This window comes from Carettochelys insculpta, chromosome 2 (genome assembly GCF_033958435.1).
Source record: "Carettochelys insculpta isolate YL-2023 chromosome 2, ASM3395843v1, whole genome shotgun sequence".
Taxonomy (NCBI): Eukaryota; Metazoa; Chordata; order Testudines; family Carettochelyidae; genus Carettochelys; species Carettochelys insculpta.
The window spans coordinates 53,795,589-53,817,174 of NC_134138.1; the positions used below are offsets into that span (position 1 = coordinate 53,795,589).

The 21,586-nt window shown below is 44.6% G+C and overlaps 1 protein-coding gene across 2 annotated transcripts in view; it reads right to left on the reverse strand.

Moving 5' to 3' along the window:
- WWP1 (WW domain containing E3 ubiquitin protein ligase 1) overlaps window positions 1-21,586 on the reverse strand; it is a 197,966-nt gene that overhangs the window by 52,541 nt on the left and 123,839 nt on the right. For both annotated transcript variants that reach the window (XM_074986996.1, XM_074986995.1), the window contains exons 10-16: window positions 20,908-21,082; window positions 9,845-9,899; window positions 9,679-9,763; window positions 9,440-9,568; window positions 7,032-7,104; window positions 6,043-6,114; window positions 5,317-5,405 (exon numbers count right to left, since the gene is read on the reverse strand). In XM_074986996.1, the coding sequence (XP_074843097.1) occupies window positions 5,317-5,405; window positions 6,043-6,114; window positions 7,032-7,104; window positions 9,440-9,568; window positions 9,679-9,763; window positions 9,845-9,899; window positions 20,908-21,082 (678 nt within the window). The remainder of the gene's footprint in view (window positions 1-5,316; window positions 5,406-6,042; window positions 6,115-7,031; window positions 7,105-9,439; window positions 9,569-9,678; window positions 9,764-9,844; window positions 9,900-20,907; window positions 21,083-21,586) is intronic.

The window sequence follows — 21,586 nt, forward strand, 5'->3', positions numbered from 1 at the left end:
CCACCATGTATGTTCCATCAATATATTCCAAGCCCAGGAGTGTTCCACGGCCAAATTAGTTTAGGAAATGCAGTCCTAGCAAAAGGGTACACAAAGGCCGAAGCACAGAATTTCATAAGGGAAACAGCACAACTAGCCTTCTTCTCCTGCAACGTCCACTAGCTCCTGCAGCCTCTGCTGCCTCGCCCAACTCCTATCCCCATACCTGCGTCCACCATGAGAGTTCAACATGTCACTTCCAGGGGACCTTCGCTTGCTTCCAGGGCTATGGGGTGGGCAGGGGGCCCTCCTAATTGCAGGGAAAAAAGTGAGGACCTATGAAAGAAGTTTGCTCAACTCTGGACTAACGCATGTTCATTATTATTATCTGAGTCAGATGCCATTTGCAAACGGTAGATTTTATTTTTTTGGTGGTTTGGGTTCTGCAGTTTCACAATGGGAACGTTGTTCTTTAAAAACTTCTGAAAGCATGATCCACATCACATGCCTTCCAGATTTGAGATGGAACTTCAGACTTTTTAAACCTCTGGCTGAATCTTGTAGCTATGTTTAGAAATCTCACATTGCTACCTTTTTTGCATTTTGTCACACCTGCTGTGAAATTGTTCTTAAGATGAACCACATGTACTGGGTCACCCTCAGACTGTTACAATACGGAAGAAAGTAGATATAATAGATCAGGGCTACGTCTACACAAGCCCCAAACTTCGAAATGGCCACGCAAATGGCCATTTCGAAGTTTACTAATGAAGCGCTGAAATGCATATTCAGCGCTCCATTAGCATGCGGGCGGCCGCGGCACTTCGAAATTGATGTGACTCGCCGCCGCACGTCTCGTCCCGACGGGGCTCCTTTTTGAAAGGAGCTCGCCTACTTTGAAGTCCTTTCGAAAAGGAGCCCCGTCGGGACGAGACATGCAGCGGCGAGCCGCGTCAATTTCGAAGTGCCGTGGCCGCCCGCATGCTAATGAAGTGCTGAATATGCATTTCAGCGCTTCATTAGTAAACTTCGAAATGGCCATTTGCGTGGCCATTTCGAAATTTGGGGCTCATGTAGACACAGCCCAGGAGACATAAAATTCTTCCCCAAGGACTGCAGTCACAAATTTAAGTTATGTATTTTGGTTTTTTTACAAACATGGAAGCATCTCATTTGGAATGGCGGAGGAAGCATGAAGGGGCACAAGTTTTAGCACACCTGAAATGTAAATACCTTGTAATGTCAACTATAAAAGTGCCACCTGATCACCTGTTCTCACTTTCAGGTCACACTGATAATATGAAGCAAGCAGCATTATGTCCCATAAATGTAAACAAAGGATTTTCTAATAGTGATTGGCTGACCAAAAATAGAATGGAGTGGACTTAATGGCACTGAAGTTTTACATGATTTTGTTAGAGTGCAGTTACATAACAAAAAACAAAACAAAAAAAATCTGTATCTGTAAGTTCACATTTACCGTAAAGAGACTACTTTATAGTACTTTTATGTGGTGAAATGAACAACTACTATTTTTACAATGCCACTATTTGCAATCAAAAGTAATATAAAAGCACTGCACACTTGTTGTGTTGTAATTTAAATCAATATATTTGAAAACAAAGAAAAATATCCAAACTCTAATTTCAATTGTTATTCTACTATTTGTCAGTACAGTTACAACATGATAGCGATTTTTAATAACAATTAATTTTTGAGTTAATTGCATGAGTTAAGTGTGATTGATAGCTCATGTCTTGCTGTGTTCAAGTAAAAGATTAACACCTCTAGGGTACGAAAAGCAGGTTTTGGTGAAAACTGGTGTAGCTTAGTTTAAGAAAACAGGAACAGTCAAAATGTGAATAATTTGTAAAATTCAGAGAACACTCTAGGTAAGAATTTAGAATGGAGACACTTTCTCCTTGGAGAACAAAGTAAAAGGAGGCTCTGCCATTGGAGACCGCCACCTCCGCAACCCTGTGAACAGAAGTGATGGCCACCAAGATGACCATCTTCACATACAGAAGCAGCAGCGAAATATAGCTAATGACTTAGCTAATTACTCCAACAGGTGGTTAAGAACCAGCTTAAGATTCCAAAAAACACATCTACTGAAGAGCTACTCTGCAGTAAATCCTTCTAAGAATCTTGCTGTGGTCAGATAAGAACATAACAATGGCTATACTGAATCACACCAAAGCTTCTTCTAGCCCAGTATCCTGTCTTCTGACAGTGGCCAATGCCAATTACCCCAGAGAGACTTAACGGAACAAGTAAATCAAATGAGCCATGCTCAGCTGCTAGCAAACAGAGGCTAGAGACACCATCTATTCCTATCCTGCCTAACAACCATTAATGAATTTATCTTCCTTGAACTTATCTAGTTCTTTTTTGAACACTGTTATAGTCTTATAGAAACTCTTGGCTCCCTCATGAAATCTGTACAGTACAGGGGAAAGCACACTAAAGACCAGATTTCACAGGCAAGACCTAATTTCACAGTCTATGATATGTTTTTCATAGCGGTAAATTTGACAGGGCCTTAACAACCCAGCAAAGCTTGTTTGTTCATGATTCTGAGCTACAAGGCTCCTGTGAAATAAAATGCCCTGCCAAACAGATCTAGAGTTTTCTCCTCCTTTGAGGAGGCTCATGGGCTGTGTCTACACTAGCCCAAAACTTTGAAATGGCCATGCAAATGGCCATTTCGAAGTTTACTAATGTAGCGCTGAAATACATATTCAGCACCTCATTAGAATGCCGGCAGTCGCAGCACTTCAAAATTGATGCGGCTTGCAGCCGCACGGCTCATCGAGACGGGGCTCCTTTTCAAAATGAACCCACCAACTTAGGAATAAGGGGATTTCGATCAACTGATGAACACAGCAAGACATAAGCTGTCAATCACACTCAACTCATGCAATCAACTGACAGGAATAAGGGGATTTCGAAGTTGGTGGGTTCCTCTCGAAAAGGAGCCCCGTCTGGACAAGCCGTGCGGCTGCAAGCCGCGTCAATTTCGAAGTGCCATGGCTGCCAGCATTCTAATGAGGCACTGAATATATATTTCAGTGCTTCAGTAGTAAACTTCGAAATGGCCATTTGCATGGCCATTTTGAAATTTTGGGCTAGTGTAGACACAGCCATGGTGTTCTTGCCTCTCCTTTTGTTGGTGGCTGTGACTACCAGGAAGCACAGAGAAGGCTGGTTATGAAAGCATTTGAATCCCCGTGAAGAGAGAGAGAATCTCTTCTTCACTGTGTTGGCACAGAAGAGGAAGTCTGCCATGAAATCTTGACAGGATCCAGGACAGCTTCATTAAAAGGGAGAGCTATCCTACAGGGTCCTGCATGAGCTAAAATGCTCACAATGCTTACTGTCTTCCTGTGCTACTTCTGATTGAATATCTAGAACAGAAGTAACCCTCCTCAACAAGTTTTCAAGACCTCTAAAATTCTCATGAAGAGAAGAGGTAGAGTCAATCACTCCTGCCACATTGGGAAACCAAGAAGAGGAGTCCAAAGATTGTAAGAGTGTTGAGAAGCTCCCTCCTCCCATGCTTCTGCACCGGAATCCTAAGCCTGCCTTCAAAGTACCAAGCCTGGTACCAGAGGAAAGATGAGGATGATCTTCCTGCAGATGCTCCAGGTGTCTCGTTAATGTAGAACTGCAAGAAAGGTGCACAGAAATTTGGAAACATGAAGGGAACACCTCCAGTGTACAGGAGGATCACTGGTATAGTCTCTGAACGCAGCTCTATGTAGGTCCCTGGTTCTTAGGATGCTAAGAAAGCAGCTGGTACTGTAGCTGGCAGGCACCCCACTGGAGTTGCTGGGCATACTCAAGTTGGGACACAAAGGATCTGACTTCCAAGTCCAATGAGGAGTCTGTTTCCTCCAAACACAGGAGAAACTGACTGTCAGTACCAGGGATAAAGGTTCCAATCCTGATGAAAATGGCATCAATGAAACCATTGGTGGCTTACCTCAAGTGTGCCATCTTACATAAAAGAGCCAGAAGAACAGAAGTAGCAGGTACCAAGTGGTGCTCTGGAGCTTGAGCCAGGCCCACAGGAGCATGGTTTCTTAATATCAATACCATACAAGGCTCTTGAATGAAAGGAGCAGCTGGTACCACCAGTTAAACAACTCTCTGGCTGCCTTGAAAGTCACAAATGTTGATACTGAAAAGGCTCCCTGAGCCCACAATACTGAAAGGTGTGCCACTTCTTCAGAGATTGGTCTGCTTCTCAGACTGCTCCAATACGTTTGGCTTTTCTAAGTGTCAGTTTGAAACCTTGAGAATACAGTAGTGCCTTGATTTACACAAGGGTGCCGTTCCCACACACCCTCGCATAACTCAAACTTCACATAAGTTGGGGGTGGCTTTTTTCCCTGGCAGAACAGGTCTGAAGCCAGTTTTAAAGCTTGCTCCATCAAACAGCCAAGTTTATACTCAATATCCCTATTTCCATGAGCTTGTCCCCCAAAGGAATCAAATTTTACACCTGCTGCTTGGTGGAATGAGAAAATCTTCTGAGCAACAAATTCAGTGGGAGTCACCAACAGAGACTGCATCTTGATAAGAAGTGTACCTATAAAACCCTGGTGAGCCCAGCGTCCATGACAGAAGTAGTAGCTGTTCAACCCCTCAACAATGGGATGGGGGGTGGGAGAACAGAGTGTGTTAGAAAAGGAGAAAGGAAAAAATATTTCAACTATAAGGTAACTAAACCTACTCCAACTTAGAACTAACTACAAAACTAACACTCTAATACATGGGGGCAAACAGGTATACAGTAAACAGGCACACACTACACTTGGTCTCTGGTCAAAAGCAGTTGAGAAGTTGAGGGCCATTTGCTCATGTAACACTTAAGTTTTGATAAACAGCATGAGGATGCACAGAGCACAAAGTGGAGGCACTGCTACTAAAAATCTCAGCTTAACGGCGGATCTAAAGCAGAGCACCCATGGGATACTAATCAAAGTATTAGTTCTGCTTGGCCATCTAGGACTGAGATGGACAGAATGTTTGAAGATTTTTTCTGATATCCTCTAAAAAAAAAAAAAAAAACCCCTTACAAAATGCTTCTACCTCAGCCTTACTTGCGTAGATTTTTACAGCGACAGTAAAAAACAATTCAATTCTTTAGTTCCAGGTTAACTAACTGAAAGTGGCTAAGAAACTTACCTATGTTACAACAAAATAGAATATGCAAAGTAAGTGGGCCTCTTCTTGCAATTTACAACCCTATTTTAACAAGAGTACAACATTTTAATACAAAAATAAAATCCACAAATATTTAAAGCAAAATTTGTAAGTAATTTCCTTTACCTTGCCAAACCACCATAGTCCAATCCTTCTTCCCCTCTGAATATGACATATAATCTCCTCCTTAAGTCATATGGTTTTAAAGCCATGATCTACAAAACAAATACAAATATAAACTTAAAGCAATCAAAATACTAATTAATTTACTTTCAGACTATTAAACTCATTGCTTCAAACTCAGATGATTTATTATGGTAGCACCTTTGATTCAGCTGGGGATCAGGACATTTTCCCATAAGCAGATGTACAAATAATAATAGCTTTGTTAAATGATTTTAGTTTAAAGATTTTGTACTAAACCAGAAAAGTATTGAATAAATTATTTCAATACATTAGGTCACTCCTCTAAGTACAATTGTGGCCCTCAAGAATTTGATTTTTGTTCTCTAACATTTTTCCTCATGCCTCTGAAGGCATTCTGTGGCATTTTAAGTAGGATAAGAAGGAACAGTTTTAGACTGGGAATGTTTTTTTTTTTTTTGTTTTTTTTTTTTTTAGAACAGAAGGCAGCATATTGATTTGTGAAGTACAGAATTTTATCAGTTAAGAACTGTAAGTTCTAGATACACAGGTTTAGGGATTGAAGTAATAGTTATAGCAGAACAATGGATTCTTAAGATCAACGTTTTCCTTATTAAAGATTTCATGGTCATATAAACTAGAGCAGCACACTTTAACGCTATCTTACTTTAATGACCATATTTAACATAGCAGATACCATAGCCTTACTTGTTGAAAGGAATCCTCAAACAGTGTCTGTCTGGATACATTAATCTTTACATGGCTCGGCAATGCATTTGACTGTAAGCATAAAAACACATAAGTGGTAGCATACATCAAATGAACTGTGACACAGTATACAAAACCCCTATCAATAAGGACAGTGTCAAGAGCAGATGCACTGGTCCCAGATGTCCCAACCCCACCAAACCCAAAAGCGATGCCTAGCTTAGAGAAGCACTCAAAAGAAGACAAGGCCATCTCAGTAGGCATGCAGGCAGTAAAAGCTATTCTGCTCTATTCTAAGCCCTATTCTGAGAACTCCTGGAAAGCAGCAATGTAGGGGCTCCTGCTGCCTGAGGTCAGGCTGTAGCCACTCTGTCAAACCCTCAGAGAAGAGACTCAAGACACTCAGAAGGTCTGACAGATTACCTTTGGATTCAATTATTTAATGTCTTTATTTTAATCTTTTAGAAAGAGGGGACTAGTAGGAAATGACCCAGGGAGGTAGCAATAGCACTTGCGAGTGCAGGATTTAGCTGTCAGTGGGCCCCAAATCCAAACTTAGAGGAAAGGGTAGTCTCTGTTTCTCCTACCAATTGCTGGAGGGTAGGGAAAGCAAAAAGGCTACTCCTGAGATAGCAAATCTAGCTGAGAGAAGACAGATGGTTGAAGACCATGAAGACAGATGAGTTAAGACCTCAAGATTTCTATCCAGGAAAGACCTAGACCTATCACCTAATCACCAGAGCCACCCTGTTGCTGGACTCTTTATATACTCCAAAAAGAGGTGGACATAAATGCATGTCCTGACCAGAAGGCCAGGTTATGTGAGGGACAGATTGCTGTAGGATTGAAGCAACAGTCAATAAAAGGAACCAGGAAAAAGGAGCATGATATGTCCACACCCAGCCAGAAGGGGGGGCACAAAAGTCAGCAAAACCCCAGCACAAACACATTCAATTTTTCAAACATAAATTTAATTACTACTACAGTACCTGACACAAGTAACGGAAATGAGCAAGTTTCCACCTAAAGCTACGTTCATAAGCAATTTGTGGGCCTTTATTTCTGTAAAACAATATATTTAAAGTGTTTTAAATAAATGCAACACATAGTGAACAGTATAACCACCTTTCAGTATTTTCACCACTAAACCAACAATTTGTGCATTTCAATAAAACACTAAATTTTAAGCTCATAAGAAATGGCCACCATAAAAAGGCGAACACATATGTTTCAGTTTTACTTTCTGGTGTTGGTTCAAAAATCTCAGTCAAATTTCAGTAACTGCTTAACTCTTAGAATTAATTAATGAAAGACCCTCTACAATGCAATCAGAAGTAAATTTTATCACTATACGTATAGTGCTCTAAACAGCACCTTCAACGTGTGGACATACATATTCACTAAGCTATAAAAAGTATTAATTTTTTCACAATTTTTTAAACACTGGATACCAATATAACTGATACACCAGATATGAGTATTTTATTAAACGTATTTGAATATTCTTTATTTTCTTCAATCACTATGATTGAGCTAATTTTCAAATTGTATTGCTCTTCTCCAATCTATATGTATTGCATTTATAAACATAGTATATTAGAACTCGACATTTGCATAAAACAAATATTGTAGGGATGCCAAATAATTAAATATAATGTGATTAACGAAGATTTTAAAAATAGATGCAGTTAATCACAGTTTTAATCATAGTTAAAAACAATAGCTACCACTTATTAAAATATTTCGGATGTTTGTCCATATTTTCAAAATCTATTGATTTCTATCACAAAACAGAATGCACAGTGCTCACATTATACAATTTTTATTACAAGTATTTGCAGTGTAAAAAGTTAAACTACTCTTCAGTTCACTTCATACAAGTACCATAGTGTAGTGCAATCTATTGTGAAAGCGCAATGTAGAAATGTATACTGGTGATAGGAACAATCCATATCTTGTCCCTTCACTTCCGATTCCTAAACCTTGGTTTCAACACTACAGCTATGTTTAGAAAACTCTCAAATCTTCAGTGAAAAAGTGTTCTTAAGTCAAACAACAGTGTGTGTTGTAATCCGAGACTGCCATAACACAAAATATATAGCAGAATGGTGTAAAACCAGAGAGCAGGAAACTGATGTCATTGGCTTGTTGCTATGACCTTATATATCACTGTTGCAACTACTGTTCTGCATTTGCCACAAATCTTGTACTGATGTTGCAGAGTAAGGGATCATTGGAAAAGTTCTGATTTAATCATTAAGATGATGCCATTTTGTGTGCATGCATGACCTTTGTACTTCAAGATACAAATGCTAGCTGTGTACCTGCATTTCAAATCTTGGTTCCTGGAGCAACATGCTTAAACCAGCTAGCCAGCACGCCTGGGAAAGACTATTCAGGGTTGATTAGCTCACCAAGAAACGTTCAATGGACAATAAAGCATGGGAGACAAGCAACTACCCTGAATAGACTTTCTAGTAAGCCTTCAGTTTGGAACATGTACAATGGCTCCCACCTGCAAAGAACTGAGAATGCATGGGCAGGTCGACTTTGCTCATGTGTCTCCAAACAACATACTGTTGCTGTACTTTTCCACAACAAAAACAATGGGCTTCCCTCCACATTGCAGAAGACTACAAAGTCCCTGCAAGATTGCAAGTTATACATTGACCTGGGAATGTAATTTGTCCTTTGGGATCAGAAGACCCTTTCATCTGTATAAGCAGTGCTACCAGTAGTGACACAAGAGAACTGCAGTGGCTGAGGGAATTGCTTATATGACTTATTAACCGGTGTGGTTAACAGAAGTTTTTTGTGTAACTGGTTTGGTATGCCTTAGAGTGAAGGAACTTCAGTTTTAGGCTATAACCAGCCCAATTTCTAAGCAATTTGCCCTGAATTGATACTGTCATATAGTTTCCCCTAGTATCCTTCTTACAAGGAGAGGCAAGTCTCTCCCAAGGAGTTCCATCACTAAATGCAATTAACACATTTCTTTCAGCATGAAAGCATATCCACTGTACAATTTGTATTTTGTATTGTCTCTGAAACCAATGTATTTGAAAATGTACAGACACATCCAAATATTTTATTAACAGTGCAAGTAAAACAATCCTGACTAATTTTTATTCTAATTAATTTGTTTTGTTTTACTTGGTTGAGTTGTTATAAATTGACAGACCTTGAACAAAGTTACATCACAAAATGTTTCGATGAGAGAAGGTTGGTAAGCTAAATCTCCACATCAGAAAATAATTACAAGCCAGCAACTTGGATTGCACTTAAAAATATAAGTCCAGATAAAATATTAACTCTTCATTAATATTTGGACTACTATTCACTATTAAACAGTGAATAATCAACACTTTTAAAAACCATCTATTGGCTGCTCACTTACACAGAGGATTTTCCAGTACGAGGATCATTGAAGGTTGTTGTTCTGGTGTTATGATCAACAAAATATCTGACACCTTCTCTAGTGTATCTGATTTCCCAGCCCTCGGGAAGTGGGTCCTCATTTTGTAAACTGTGAAAAATTATAACCAGTACACTTTTTCACATGAAAAAAAATTTACAACTATTTAAGCATGATCATTTAATTGTCATAGATCAATAAAGACATTATATTGCACCAACCCTTGAGTTCGGGGGTCTTCCCACTGTGTTGTCTTGGTGTTGTGATTCACAAAGTACACTCGATCATTTGAATCCACTCTCCTTTCTGAAAAATAAAATGTATTAAATAACTAAATGACAAATTCTGTGACAGTCACATTACTAAATTAATAGCTTATAGTCTTACCCCACCCTGGTGGTAAAGGTCCAAGTGGATCATTTTCTGCTGACAACATTGAAGCCTATTTATAAAGAACAAACCAGAGGATACATGTATATTAAAGAACAAATTCAGATAGATAATTCTATTTAATGAAGATCCTTTTCTCAAAATATACAAGTTATGTGCTTTGTCAATTCTTATAAACAAAATCATGTCTTTTTTCTATAAAGATCACCTCCACCAAAGAATCTACATATGAACTGCTTAGACTGTCCACTCCAGCATCCCTTGAACAACAGTTTTGCTATTAATCATATTGAAAGACACGCTGCTACTCAGAAGGCATACTAACATCTGAAAGAGATACATGAAAATACATTAGCCTGATGCTCAAGAAAGCTAAAATTCAAAACTTACTGTAAAATATTAGTTTTGTCATTTTTTAACGTAATACCATATAATGAAATGAAAAATAAGGTATATATGTCCTTGTGATTTTTTTTCTCTTCACTGATATTTGGAATTCAAAGCCATTTATCTTACTTAAAAAGAAGCCCTTGAATAATTTCTTTAGACATACCAGTATTTTGAAGAACAAAGGAAGTAGTCCTGTAGCACCTTAAAAACTAACAATACAAGCTTTAATGGGAAAGAACCTCTTCTTCAGATTCTGGAGCAGAACTGAGAGAAAACTCAGCTAAAGGAATAGAAAGGTTACTCACCGTAGTAACGGTGGTTCTTTGAGATGTGTCCCCGTGGGTGCGCCACAATAGGTGTCGGGCTCGCCCGGCGCCGCAGATCAGATCTTCCAAGCAGTTTCTGCCGGACCGCGCATGCGCCGGTGCGCGCCGCTCCCTTGCGTGCTCCTGGCCACGTGCGTGATCCGGTCCCCGCCAGTTCCTTGACCAACCGCCTCGGATGCTCCTGAAAAACACTAAACAGAGATCCGAAGCGGGGAGGATGGGCGGGTAGTGGAGCACCCACGGGGACACATCTCGAAGAACCACCGTTACTACGGTGAGTAACCTCTCTTTCTTCTTCGAGTGTCCCCGTGGGTGCTCCACAATAGGTGACTACCCAGCAGTAACCCAAGATAGGAGGTGGGTAATCGGATTATGCGCAGCTTGTCCCCGAGAGGACCGCTGTCGAGAGACGGGTATCCTCTTGGAATACCCTGTGGAGGGCGTAATGTTTGGCGAAGGTGTCATAGGATGACCAGGTCGCCGCTCTGCAAATGTCTTTTAGCACAACGCCCTTGAAAAAGGCTGTTGATGCCGCCACCACCCTAGTGGAATGAGCCCTAGGAGTGGCCAGTAAAGGAGTCTTTTTGAGTTCGTAGCACGTTTTTATGCAGGATACGATGTGCTTCGAGATTCTCTGCGAAGAGAGACCTTCTCCTTTTGATTTGGGAGCGAGAGAGACTAGGAGTCTATCCGTTTTCCGGAAGGACTTGGTCCTGTCTATATAGAAGGCTAGTGCCCTCCTCACGTCCAGGAGGTGTAGGCGTGCCTCTTTGTTAGAGTTATGAGGCTTTGGATAAAACGAGGGTAAAATAATAGGTTCGTTAATGTGAAACTCAGAAGAAACTTTGGGAACAAAGGCTGGATGCAGCTGTATGGTTACCACCTCCTTGGAAAAAAACAGTGCAGGGTGGCGTTGCCATAGCTGCCGCAAGTTCGCGCACCCTGCGAGCTGACGTGATTGCGAGCAGAAAGGTCGTCTTTATCGTAAGGAGGCGGAGGGAAACCGTGGCCAAGGGCTCGAACGGTGGTCCCGTTAGCACATTAAGCACCAGGTCCAAGTTCCACAAAGGTGGAAGCGGTTTCCGAGGGGGGTATAGGTTTACCAACCCTTTGAGGAACCTGGTAACCATGGGATGGGCGAACACCGTGTGCCCTTCCTCTTCGTGTCTGAACGCCGAAATGGCGGCAAGGTGGACCTTTAAACGAGGATAGTGAGAGTCCTCCTCTCTTGAGGTCCAGTAAATACTCTAATATCACAGGTATAGGCACCGAAAGAGGGGCTAGCTGTTTGGTAGAACACCATGCTGTGAAGCAAGTCCATTTCTGCTTGTAGGTCTTCCTGGTGGAAATCCTTCTGCTACTTTCTAGGACTTGCTGCACTTCCTCCGTACATGTGCTCTCTAGGGAGCTGAGCCATGGATTAACCACGCTTGTAGTCGCAGGCCTTGGGGGTGCGGATGCACTATGGACCCCTGGGCTTGTGTGAGCAGATCCGGCACCACCGGAAGGGGCATCGGTGGACAGTCCGACATGAGCAGGAGTAAGGGGAACCATTGCTGTTGATCCCACGTTGGGACTATCAGGATCATTCGGGCTCCTTCCCTCCTAGCTTTCTGCAAGACTTTGTGGATCAGCACTGTGGGAGGAAAAGCGTAAAGCAGGGGGCCCTCCACGAGATCGCGAACGTGTCCCCCAGGGACCCCCGTCCCAGTCCTGCCCTGGAGCAGAATCGTGGGCACTTCTTGTTGTGTTGACTGGCAAACAGGTCTATCTGGGGAAAACCCCATGCGTGAAAAATCGGTCGTAGCAGATCGGGACAGATCTGCCACTCGTGCGTGAGTGCAAAACGCCTGCTCAGCTGGTCTGCCTTCACATTGTGAACGCCTGGTAAGTACGAGGCTTTCAAGATTATATTGTTGGCGATGCACCAGTTCCATAACCGGACTGCTTCCGCACATAAGGCACGGGACCGAGCTCCTCCTTGTTGATTTATATAAAACGTGATGGAGGTATTGTCTGTACTGATCCCGACAACTTTGCCTTGTATATGGTCTCGAAAGTGTCTGCAGGCATTGAACACTGCTCTGAGCTCCAGTATATTTATGTGCAGTGACTGCTCCGTGGAGGACCACAGCCCTTGAGTCACCTCTTTGCCCATGTGTGCTCCCCACCCTATGAGGGAGGCATCTGTAGTAAGAAAAACCGATATTTGTGGTTGGTGGAAGGGTACCCCTGTTAGCAAGTTCTTGGGGTTTACCCACCATTGCAGGGATTTGCGCACCTCTGCTGTGGGCGACACCACCCTGTGAACGGTGCGTGTTGCCGGTTTGTATACACTCACCAGCCAGTGCTGCATGCTGCACATGTGTAACCTGGCGTTCTGTACTACGAATGTCGCCGCTGCCATGTTGCCCAGCAGCTGTAAGCACGTCAGGACCGGCACCGTAGGGCTGAAGGTGATGACATGCACGAGGGAGCCGATGGCCCGAAAGCGAGTCTCTGGTAGATACACTCTCGCTGTAATAGAATTTATGCGTGCCCCTATGAACTCTATGTCCTGTGTGGGGTCTATCTTTGATTTTGCCAGATTGATAACCAGGCCGAGCGAAGAGAACGTGCCTGCTGTGACGCGTATCATGCGTAGTACCTCCTCCTTCGAGGCCCCTTTGAGTAGGCAGTCATCCAGATACGAGAATATAAATACCCCCTGTCTGTGCAGGTAGGCTGACACCACTGCCAAGGTCTAGGTGAAGACTCTGGTGGCCGAGGAGAGGCCAAACGGTAGGACCTTGTATTGAAAATGTTCTTTGCCTACCATGAACCGGAGGAATCGCCGGTGAGCCGGATGGATAGTTATGTGAAAATATGCATCTTGTAAGTCGAGGGCTGCGAACCAATCTCCATCGTCAAGTGCCGTAAGGATGGAGGCGATTGTGATCATCCGAAAGCATTGCTTGCGCAGGTACCAGTTGAGGCCTCGAAGATCTAAGATGGGCCTCCAGCCTCCTGTCTTCTTCTCCGTGAGGAAGTACCTCGAGTAGAACCCTTTCCCTTGCAGTTGCTCCGGCACTCTTTCCACTGCCCCTATGAGCATGAGATGGTCTACCTCCTGCTTGAGCCTCGCTACGTGGGAGGCCTCCTGGAGGTGGGGCCTGGGTGGAGGTCGTGGCGGTGGGAGCGACTGGAAGGGGATGGCGTACCCCGTGGCTATGATCTCCAGCACCCATTTGTCTGTAGTGATCCTTTGCCACTGGTCGTAGAATGGTTGGAGGCGATGGTGGAATAGCCGCTTCGGATGACCTTGTGCGATAGTAGTGATGGCGCAGCCCTGGATCTGTGTGTCAAACTTGTGGCCTTTGACCCTGCCCCGAGGACGCACGGCTCTGTTGGGAACATCGCCTGGGAGTTCTGTACTGCTGGTGCTGTTGATGTCGCCCTTGCTTGTAACCCCTGTGGTACTGGGGACGCTGTTGCTGGTACTGGTACCGTCTTTGTTGAGGGTAGTACTTTTTATTTCTGTATGGAGGGGTGTAAATCCCCAGGGTCCTAAGTGTGGCTCTTGAATCTTTACTGGAATGAAGGACCGAGTCAGTTGATTCAGCAAACAGCTTCTGCGAGTCGAAGGGAAGATCGACTATCTTTGCCTGCAGATCCCTCGGTATACCCGAAGTATGGAGCCAGGACTCCCTTCGCATCACCACTGCCGTAGCTGTGGAACGTGCTGCTGTGTCCGCAACATCCAGGGCGATCTGAACTCCCGTCCTCGAGGCCGCGTAGCCTTCTTGCACGATGGCCTTGAGCACCGATTTCTTGTCCTCTGGAAGCGAGTCCATGAGGGAGGTTAACCTAGTGTAGTTGTCAAAATTATGGTTCGCTAAATGCGCTGCGTAATTTGCCATTCGCAACAGTAGAGTGGAGGAGGAGTAGACCTTTCTGCTGAACAGCTCTAGCTTCTTGGCATCTTTGTCTGTTCCCCCCGTCTTGAATTGAGATGTGTTTGATCTTTGTTGCGACGACTCCACCACCAAGGAATTTGGTTGTGGGTGGCTGAACAGGAACTCCATGCCCTTCGCCGGCACGAAGTATTTCTTATCCACTCTCTTGTGGACAGGCAGAATAGTCGCAGGGGTCTGCCATATCATAGTGGCGGACTCCAAGATTGCTTCATCAAGCAGTATTGCTATTTTGGAGGAGGCCGGAGGTCTCAGATTTTTGAGGAGCTTAAAGTGTTTCTCTTGCACCTCTGCTGTCTGGGATGCCTTGCGTGAAGGCCACCCTCTTAAACAGCTCTTGAAACTGTTTGAGATAGTCTGGAGGATGGACCTCCCCCGGGGCCGTAGCCTCGTCCGGGGAGGAGAGCGAGGAACCACTAGGGTACGCCTCTCTGGACCCTTCCGGTTCCTGTTGGTGATGGTACATCCTCTCGCTGGAAGCTTGCAAGGGAAAAATCTCGGGGTTCCATAAACCAGTTCCCCCTGAGATACTTGAGTCTCTGTCCCCGTTCGCGATTGCCCTCGGGGATACGGGACCGTCTGTGGGGATCTTTCCCTGGTAGATTGCCAGTGGTGTCTATGCCCCGTGTGATAGGGGCGACCATGGCAGCATGGGCACTGTTCTTGGGAAGGTGACCTAGACCACTCCCTTGGTGCATACCCTCTGCGTCTGGGGGAGCGAGATCGTCGACAGACCTGGGACACTGGAGAGAGCGATTTGCGATAGTATTCCAGCGGCTCAGACCCCAGGAAGGGTGAAGGTGGTCCCAGCCAGGGTGAGGCTGGTTGTAAAAATGGAGATGGGGGCTCCGGGTAGGCTAGGGGGGACCCCTGCCTTCTGGTTGGAGTCTGCAGCATAAGCGGAGGGCTGAGAGAAAGCAACTCTGCAGCCCTGTCTGGAGAGGGGCTGCGGTGCCTTGTTTTGTGTGCAGCCTTCCCCCTCCCTTAGGGTAGCTCCGCACCCTGATGTGTAGGGGATCTCGGCCCCGTCCGCGCTGTGCTCGGCACGCTCATGGGCGGTGCCGCACGGGCAGTGTCCTCCGGTGCCTGCAGGCTGCGTGCCTGCGCGCTCTGCACCGCCGGTTCCCCGGGGGTCGCTGCCACTGCTTGTGGTGCTGCTGGTACCGGCGCTTGTTTAGCCGCTGCCCTGCCTGCGGTGCGGGGCGGCTGTTTGATTATCGGAGGCTGAGCCGCCTCCACGTGGCTCTCCGTGCCGCCGCCCATCAGCTGTTGCTGTGGCTGGGGGCTGTGCGCTCCTCCCGTCCCACTCGCTGTTGCTGCCCGCAGGGATCGGGCTGGGGAGGCTTTCCTCCGTTTTTGCGCTGATGGGGTGAGGGAGGCGGCTTTCTCCTTTTATGGGCCCTGGAGGGTCCCTCCTGCTGTGGCCGCTCCGGCACGTCTGGCTGGAGGGCCTTGTCGAAGAGCAGCATTTTCAGCCGCATCTCCCTGTCCTTCCTTGCTCTGGCTGTTAATTTGCACAGAAGGAGCATTTCTGCGTGACATGGGACTCCCCCAGGCACTTTATGCAGAGACTGTGCCCATCAGATGCTGGCATTGCCTCTCGGCAGGACTCACATTTCTTGAATCCTGAAGAGGACGTTGTTGGTGAGTCTTTCAGTTGTTAATGGGTACTTAGCACCTTCTCTGTGCTGTTTTTCCCCCTCTCCGATAGCCTGCCGCGGCAGGAGGGCTAATGGCCCTAGGCTCCTGGCCTCCGGTGCTCCGCTTGTTACTAGGACTGGACTGAATGCCGTCCCGCTTGTTGTTTCTTTTTCTTTTTTTTTTTTGAAAATAACAACTGACTAACTTAACAGTAGCCTAAGAACTTGAAAACTTTAAAGAAAAAACAGTTAAAACCACTGAATATGCTAACTTGGCCGTAGCCTAGTCGGATTCCGTCTGCCGCCGACGGTGGTTAAGAGGAACTGGCGGGGACCAGATCGCGCATGTGGCCAGGAGCGCGCAAGGGAGCGGCGCGCACCGGCGCATGCGCGGTCCGGCAGAAACTGCTTGGAAGATCCAATCTGCGGCGCCGGGCGAGCCCGACACCTATTGTGGAGCACCCACGGGGACACTCGAAGAAGAACAGCTAAATATAAAAATTAAAAAGGAGGGAGGGGTAGGGAGAAGAAAGAAGGGCAGAGAACAAAACAACCCTCTGGGAAGCATCAATCAAGTTAAGTGGGATGTCTGCCATCGCTGCCAATATCAAAAGTGGGGAAAATGTCCTTGTAATGCATAAGACAAATCAAAATTTTTGTTGAGTCCATGACTGTAGGTACCAAACTTACTGAAGATTAGCAGAGGCAACTGAAATGGGCATGCTGACTGTTCTGAAGTCAAGGCAACTGAGAAGAAAATGAGGAGAAGTCACCTGCACTGTCCTACAGAGCCTAGTTGACGGGTAGAGGTATTTGTAGAGTGCACATAGAGGCGAAGCAGGCACCGCTACCAAAAATCTCTAAAGGCACATGGGGCTCACATTCATCTACGATGGAGAATCTTAAAAGACACAACTAGTGCAGAAAGGGTTTTTCTGTTCTCCCTGTTATCTTTATTTAGGCCTGTCTGTTAACCTGGGATAGAATTTTGGGTTTATTTTTGATTATCATAGATCCTTACTAATATGTGTGAACAAAAACCAAAGATACTATGTGTTACTTCTGCCCAGCCAGGTCGGTTTGTTAGTATAATGAAAAAAGATAAGGGCAGAGCAAAAGTGTTATCTGCCTTAAAATAGTCCAGTTGATAGGAACTACAGATTCCTGCGAGCAAAACTGGACATTTGGCTCTCACAAAGGGGTTACTGAGCCAGAGTGCCTTTGGGACCAATCGTCAACAGGAAAGCAAAGTTTCTGAGCACAACATTCATTTTCTTTCATCACATCAGGGTCTAGAAGATGGGTCTCAGATACAAACAACACAGGATGAGAGTCAAATCTTTCACTTTTTGTAAAGAGGCCCCCATCTGTTTTTGAAAAAAAGGTTATCCTGATGTAAAGTGCTCAAGTTCTTTTTAACCTTCTGTCAGAAGCTAGAAGCCTGAAGACATGCTCTGCTATCACCTCTATTTCACCCACATCAAAGGCCACCTGCATCTAATGCTGGGAAAGGCCAACTCACCCCTCCTATTCTTCAGTTCATGGTATTGATCATGAAGAAGGAACCTGACAAGACCAAAGACCTATCTTCCCTAAGGTTAGGCCTGCTCTTAGACCGTGAAGGCCTGACCATGACACAAATGGCTCATAGTACAAATGAATTCTAAAACCAGAGTTCAAGTTCTAGTGCACAATACTATGTATTTTCTTAGTCTTCCCACTGGCCACATGCTAAGTTAGCTTGACCACCAAACTTACACGTGCAAATATATGCCAAACTTCAAAACCAAACTTTTTCTAAAAAATTACAATGTATGTACATCAGAGGCTTCTGCTGGAAAAAGAAAACATGGACTGGCTATGCACAAAATGTGTTCTGTCCACAGTTTGTTGACGAAACTTGGAACATCCACTGACAGTCCTATACCTTTCCCCATTCAGGTAGAATGTCTCTCTCAACAGAGGTCCGTCAACAAACCAGCCGTGTAGAGGCTCTGGGGCCCTTCTGTCGACAGACAGGTCTTCTGGTTCACCGGGCAGCCCTGTTTGCAGAGTTTATGGTTGGCCATTTTGTCAAGAGAGGGCCAGGTAGTCTGGCTGCTCTCTGCTGACAGAGCGTATTGCTCTTTTGATCTGCTTTTATGTGTAGACACAATCTGTTGACAGAAGTTTTGCAGGAAAATCTCTTCCGACAATGACTTTTTCTGTAGCATGCCTAATCAGACAAACTGGGGCTGAGTACAGTCAACTTTAAGTGTGTAGTTGAATCCTGTTTCAGATGGGGTGTCACAGGATGCTTTGGTGATGAAAGCTAACTCACTAAGTTCAGGGCAAAGGTGTGCTAATGCAGGAAGTGCCGGCACTGAGTTCCAGTGCTCAATGGCTGAAGTTGACTCATGTTTACACTTCAGTGATTTCTATCCAATCCAACCTCATACAGAGACAACGTGTAAGTCTTGATGGTGGGGGAGGAAAGCTTGCGATCATCCCAAGTGTTGCCTCTGAGCTGAGAAACAGCAGCAGAACCAGAGTGCAAGTGCCTCAAGGAGCATCTCATGCCAGCTGGGCCCAAAAGGCAGGGGCCTGCTCTATGGGTGTGTAGCCAGACATGAACCCCCCATTTGGCCTTTTCTTCTTCTCCCCCGCACAGTGGGAGAGACAAAGAGAGAAACAAGCAAGGGAGCAGGAAGCCTTTGATGTCCTGGGAACGCAGGTGTGCTGTCTCACCCAGCTTCTCTACTATACACAAAAACCAGACAGTGAATGGGCTAGCTAATGGCCGCCCTTCTGGCTGATCTCGGTAATTGACACACCTGATCACTTCCCCAGGAAGAACGGGGAACCCCCGCCCATCATCTCCAAAGGTGCCCAATTGTCCACAATTCACAGGTGCAAACTGAGACTTGCACCTTCCCTGGGAAACCTGGGGTTCAAAACACATTCCTCCTGATTGGCCACTTGAGACCAGAAAGAAGCGTACGTGACAAAAGGGGTATAAAGGGGTTTGGCAGCCCACCCCCCCCTTTGAGTTTCAATCACCTACACCTGCTGGCCAGGTCTGGAATTAACTCCCGAGACTGGGGACGCCTGGTTCATATCTACTTCTTCCCAAGGGATTGAGAAAAATTCTGGGTCACACCGGATCTAGGAGGCAGGGGTAAGAATTACACCTGTATTACACTTCTTTCCTATAGGAACTGAAGGAAAGACTCTGGTTCCACCAGGTCTAAGAGGCAGGCGTGAAAATCACACCTGCAACGTGCCTTTCTTGTGTACACATTAATTGTATTAGTTTAAGCTAGCTAGTTTGTCTAAAACTTTTCTTAAGTTAAATTGTGTTGTTTCCCCTTTAAAAACCACAAGTACTAATTTGTACTTTAATCATTTGTCTTAGTTAAATTGTTTCTATCTTTGTATAAATAAAAGGTAACTGTTAAAGCCTCTCTAAGTGTAATTTTCCTCTTGCTGCTGTACCCGAACTAAACACAAACCAAAGAACCCAGCCTGCCCTGGCTGCTTAGCGTAGCTGCTGGTGTGGCATCACCCCCTTTGCCCCACCAGACCCTTAGCTGGCACCTCGGCATCAGCTCACAGGGTGTCACCAGCCATAGCAAGACTCATTCAGGGCCAAGGCAACAGCATGTCTGGGTGCAGCTTCGATCTGTGTCACCAGCTCTGCGTAGGGAGTGCCTTGCCTTGAAACAGTGGTCCAGCTCAGAGCAGAGCAGGGAAGGTTGCTGGGCAGCCAGCTAGCACTCCAGCTCCCATATTATGAAAAGTCAATGGCCAAAGCAGGCTGTGCAGTTCACACCAGCTTCCGATCTGCTGGCTACAAGGAGGCAATGGCTTTCAAACTGTGAGGCATGCCTCCCAATGGGGCATAACTCGGTTTGAAAACCTCTGTGCTAAATATAAAGCAAATACCTGGAGATGCACATGACCCCAGGCCTGAAGCCTCTGGCATCACACCAAACTTATGAGGGTCTCTTAGATGAGATGGGTCCCTCAGTGAGAGTCTGGACAAGATTTCCATAATATTTGAGTGCCTAGGTGATATCTATTAGACAGTTCTGACATTCCTGCACACTATTCTTGACTCCCACATGGAGGATATAGAGTATCTGTACATCCATTAGTGAATTTCCCTAACTTAAAACAGGCTTTTCTTGAAGCTGCTGAGCTGTATGATTGAAGACATGAATGGCATGCTGACAGAACACACAGAAACAATGCAAAAAGTTTCACAGACGAACCCAAGAAGATAATTCAAAACAGGTACCAAAGTAAGAAAGCCAGAACTGCCACAGTGTTGCTGAAAGGCTGAAAATCACTAAGTCAGGAATGATTAAAGGAAAAATGAAGAACACGTAAGTACCAAGCTAACTGCCTAAAGCAAGTCTGCAAAAGAAGTCAATACACAAAGAATAGGCTTAGCTGCAGAACTGAAGTTTTCCCCATAGGTCAGAGTGTAATGTACATGTATACTTGCTGTTATTGTTCTCTGGGGCCTACAAACCTCAAATTCTTGGGAAGTACACAGGTCTTGAGCTGGAGAACTGAGACCCAGCAGCAAGAATCCTGCACAGGTAAAGGTTACAAGTGTAGGTTCTAAAACAGAATCCATTATTTAAGTTAATGATGTTAACCATCTTTTTAGATGAACATCTCTCAATGTATACAGTTATGCAATTCTGAAGCCATTAGGGACTGAATAAATATTTGCTAACATTTCACCGCTCACTAAATGTTACCGAATATAGGTATCGTTGGTTAAACTGCTGCATGGCTCCCTGTAGTTGGTTACGTTGAGACTGCCACTGCTCAAAGTTCCTGACAGATTCCATTGTTGGTCGCTGCCATGTCGTCGTTCTTGTGTTATGATCCACATAGTAAACTCTTCCACGATCATCAACCCGTCTTTCCCAGCTATCAAAGAAAAATACTAACGTTAAGTCAGCCATATTTCTCAGTGGAAAGTATGCAACTAATTTTCAGTGGATCACTAAATTATTGACGTTTCAGTTCCAATATAGGGATGAGAGATTAGCAGAAGTTTTAACTTCTGCTGTATGTAACAACAAGTGTTCTGTGTCTGAGACTTTATGTGATTTTATAGCAGTAACTATTAGGTTTCCAAGGGGGACAGTCTCCACTATTCTTCTGCATAGCCAGACCAAAAAAGTAATAAAAAGTTTAAACACATTAAATAAAAGGATAACAAACATTATTACCAACAAGATAAGCAAAAGTAAAAGACGTAACATCAGCACATACATGGAAGTAGTTATGATGATCCTGATCATTGAACGACAAAGGAGAAGTATAATGTTTTGAGGATGTGGTGTATTGCAGTACATGTGTGGTTAGACTTCTATGATTGTCTGAGTCAAAAAATACTAGTATATTTACACTTTTTAATGTAATAAAAAT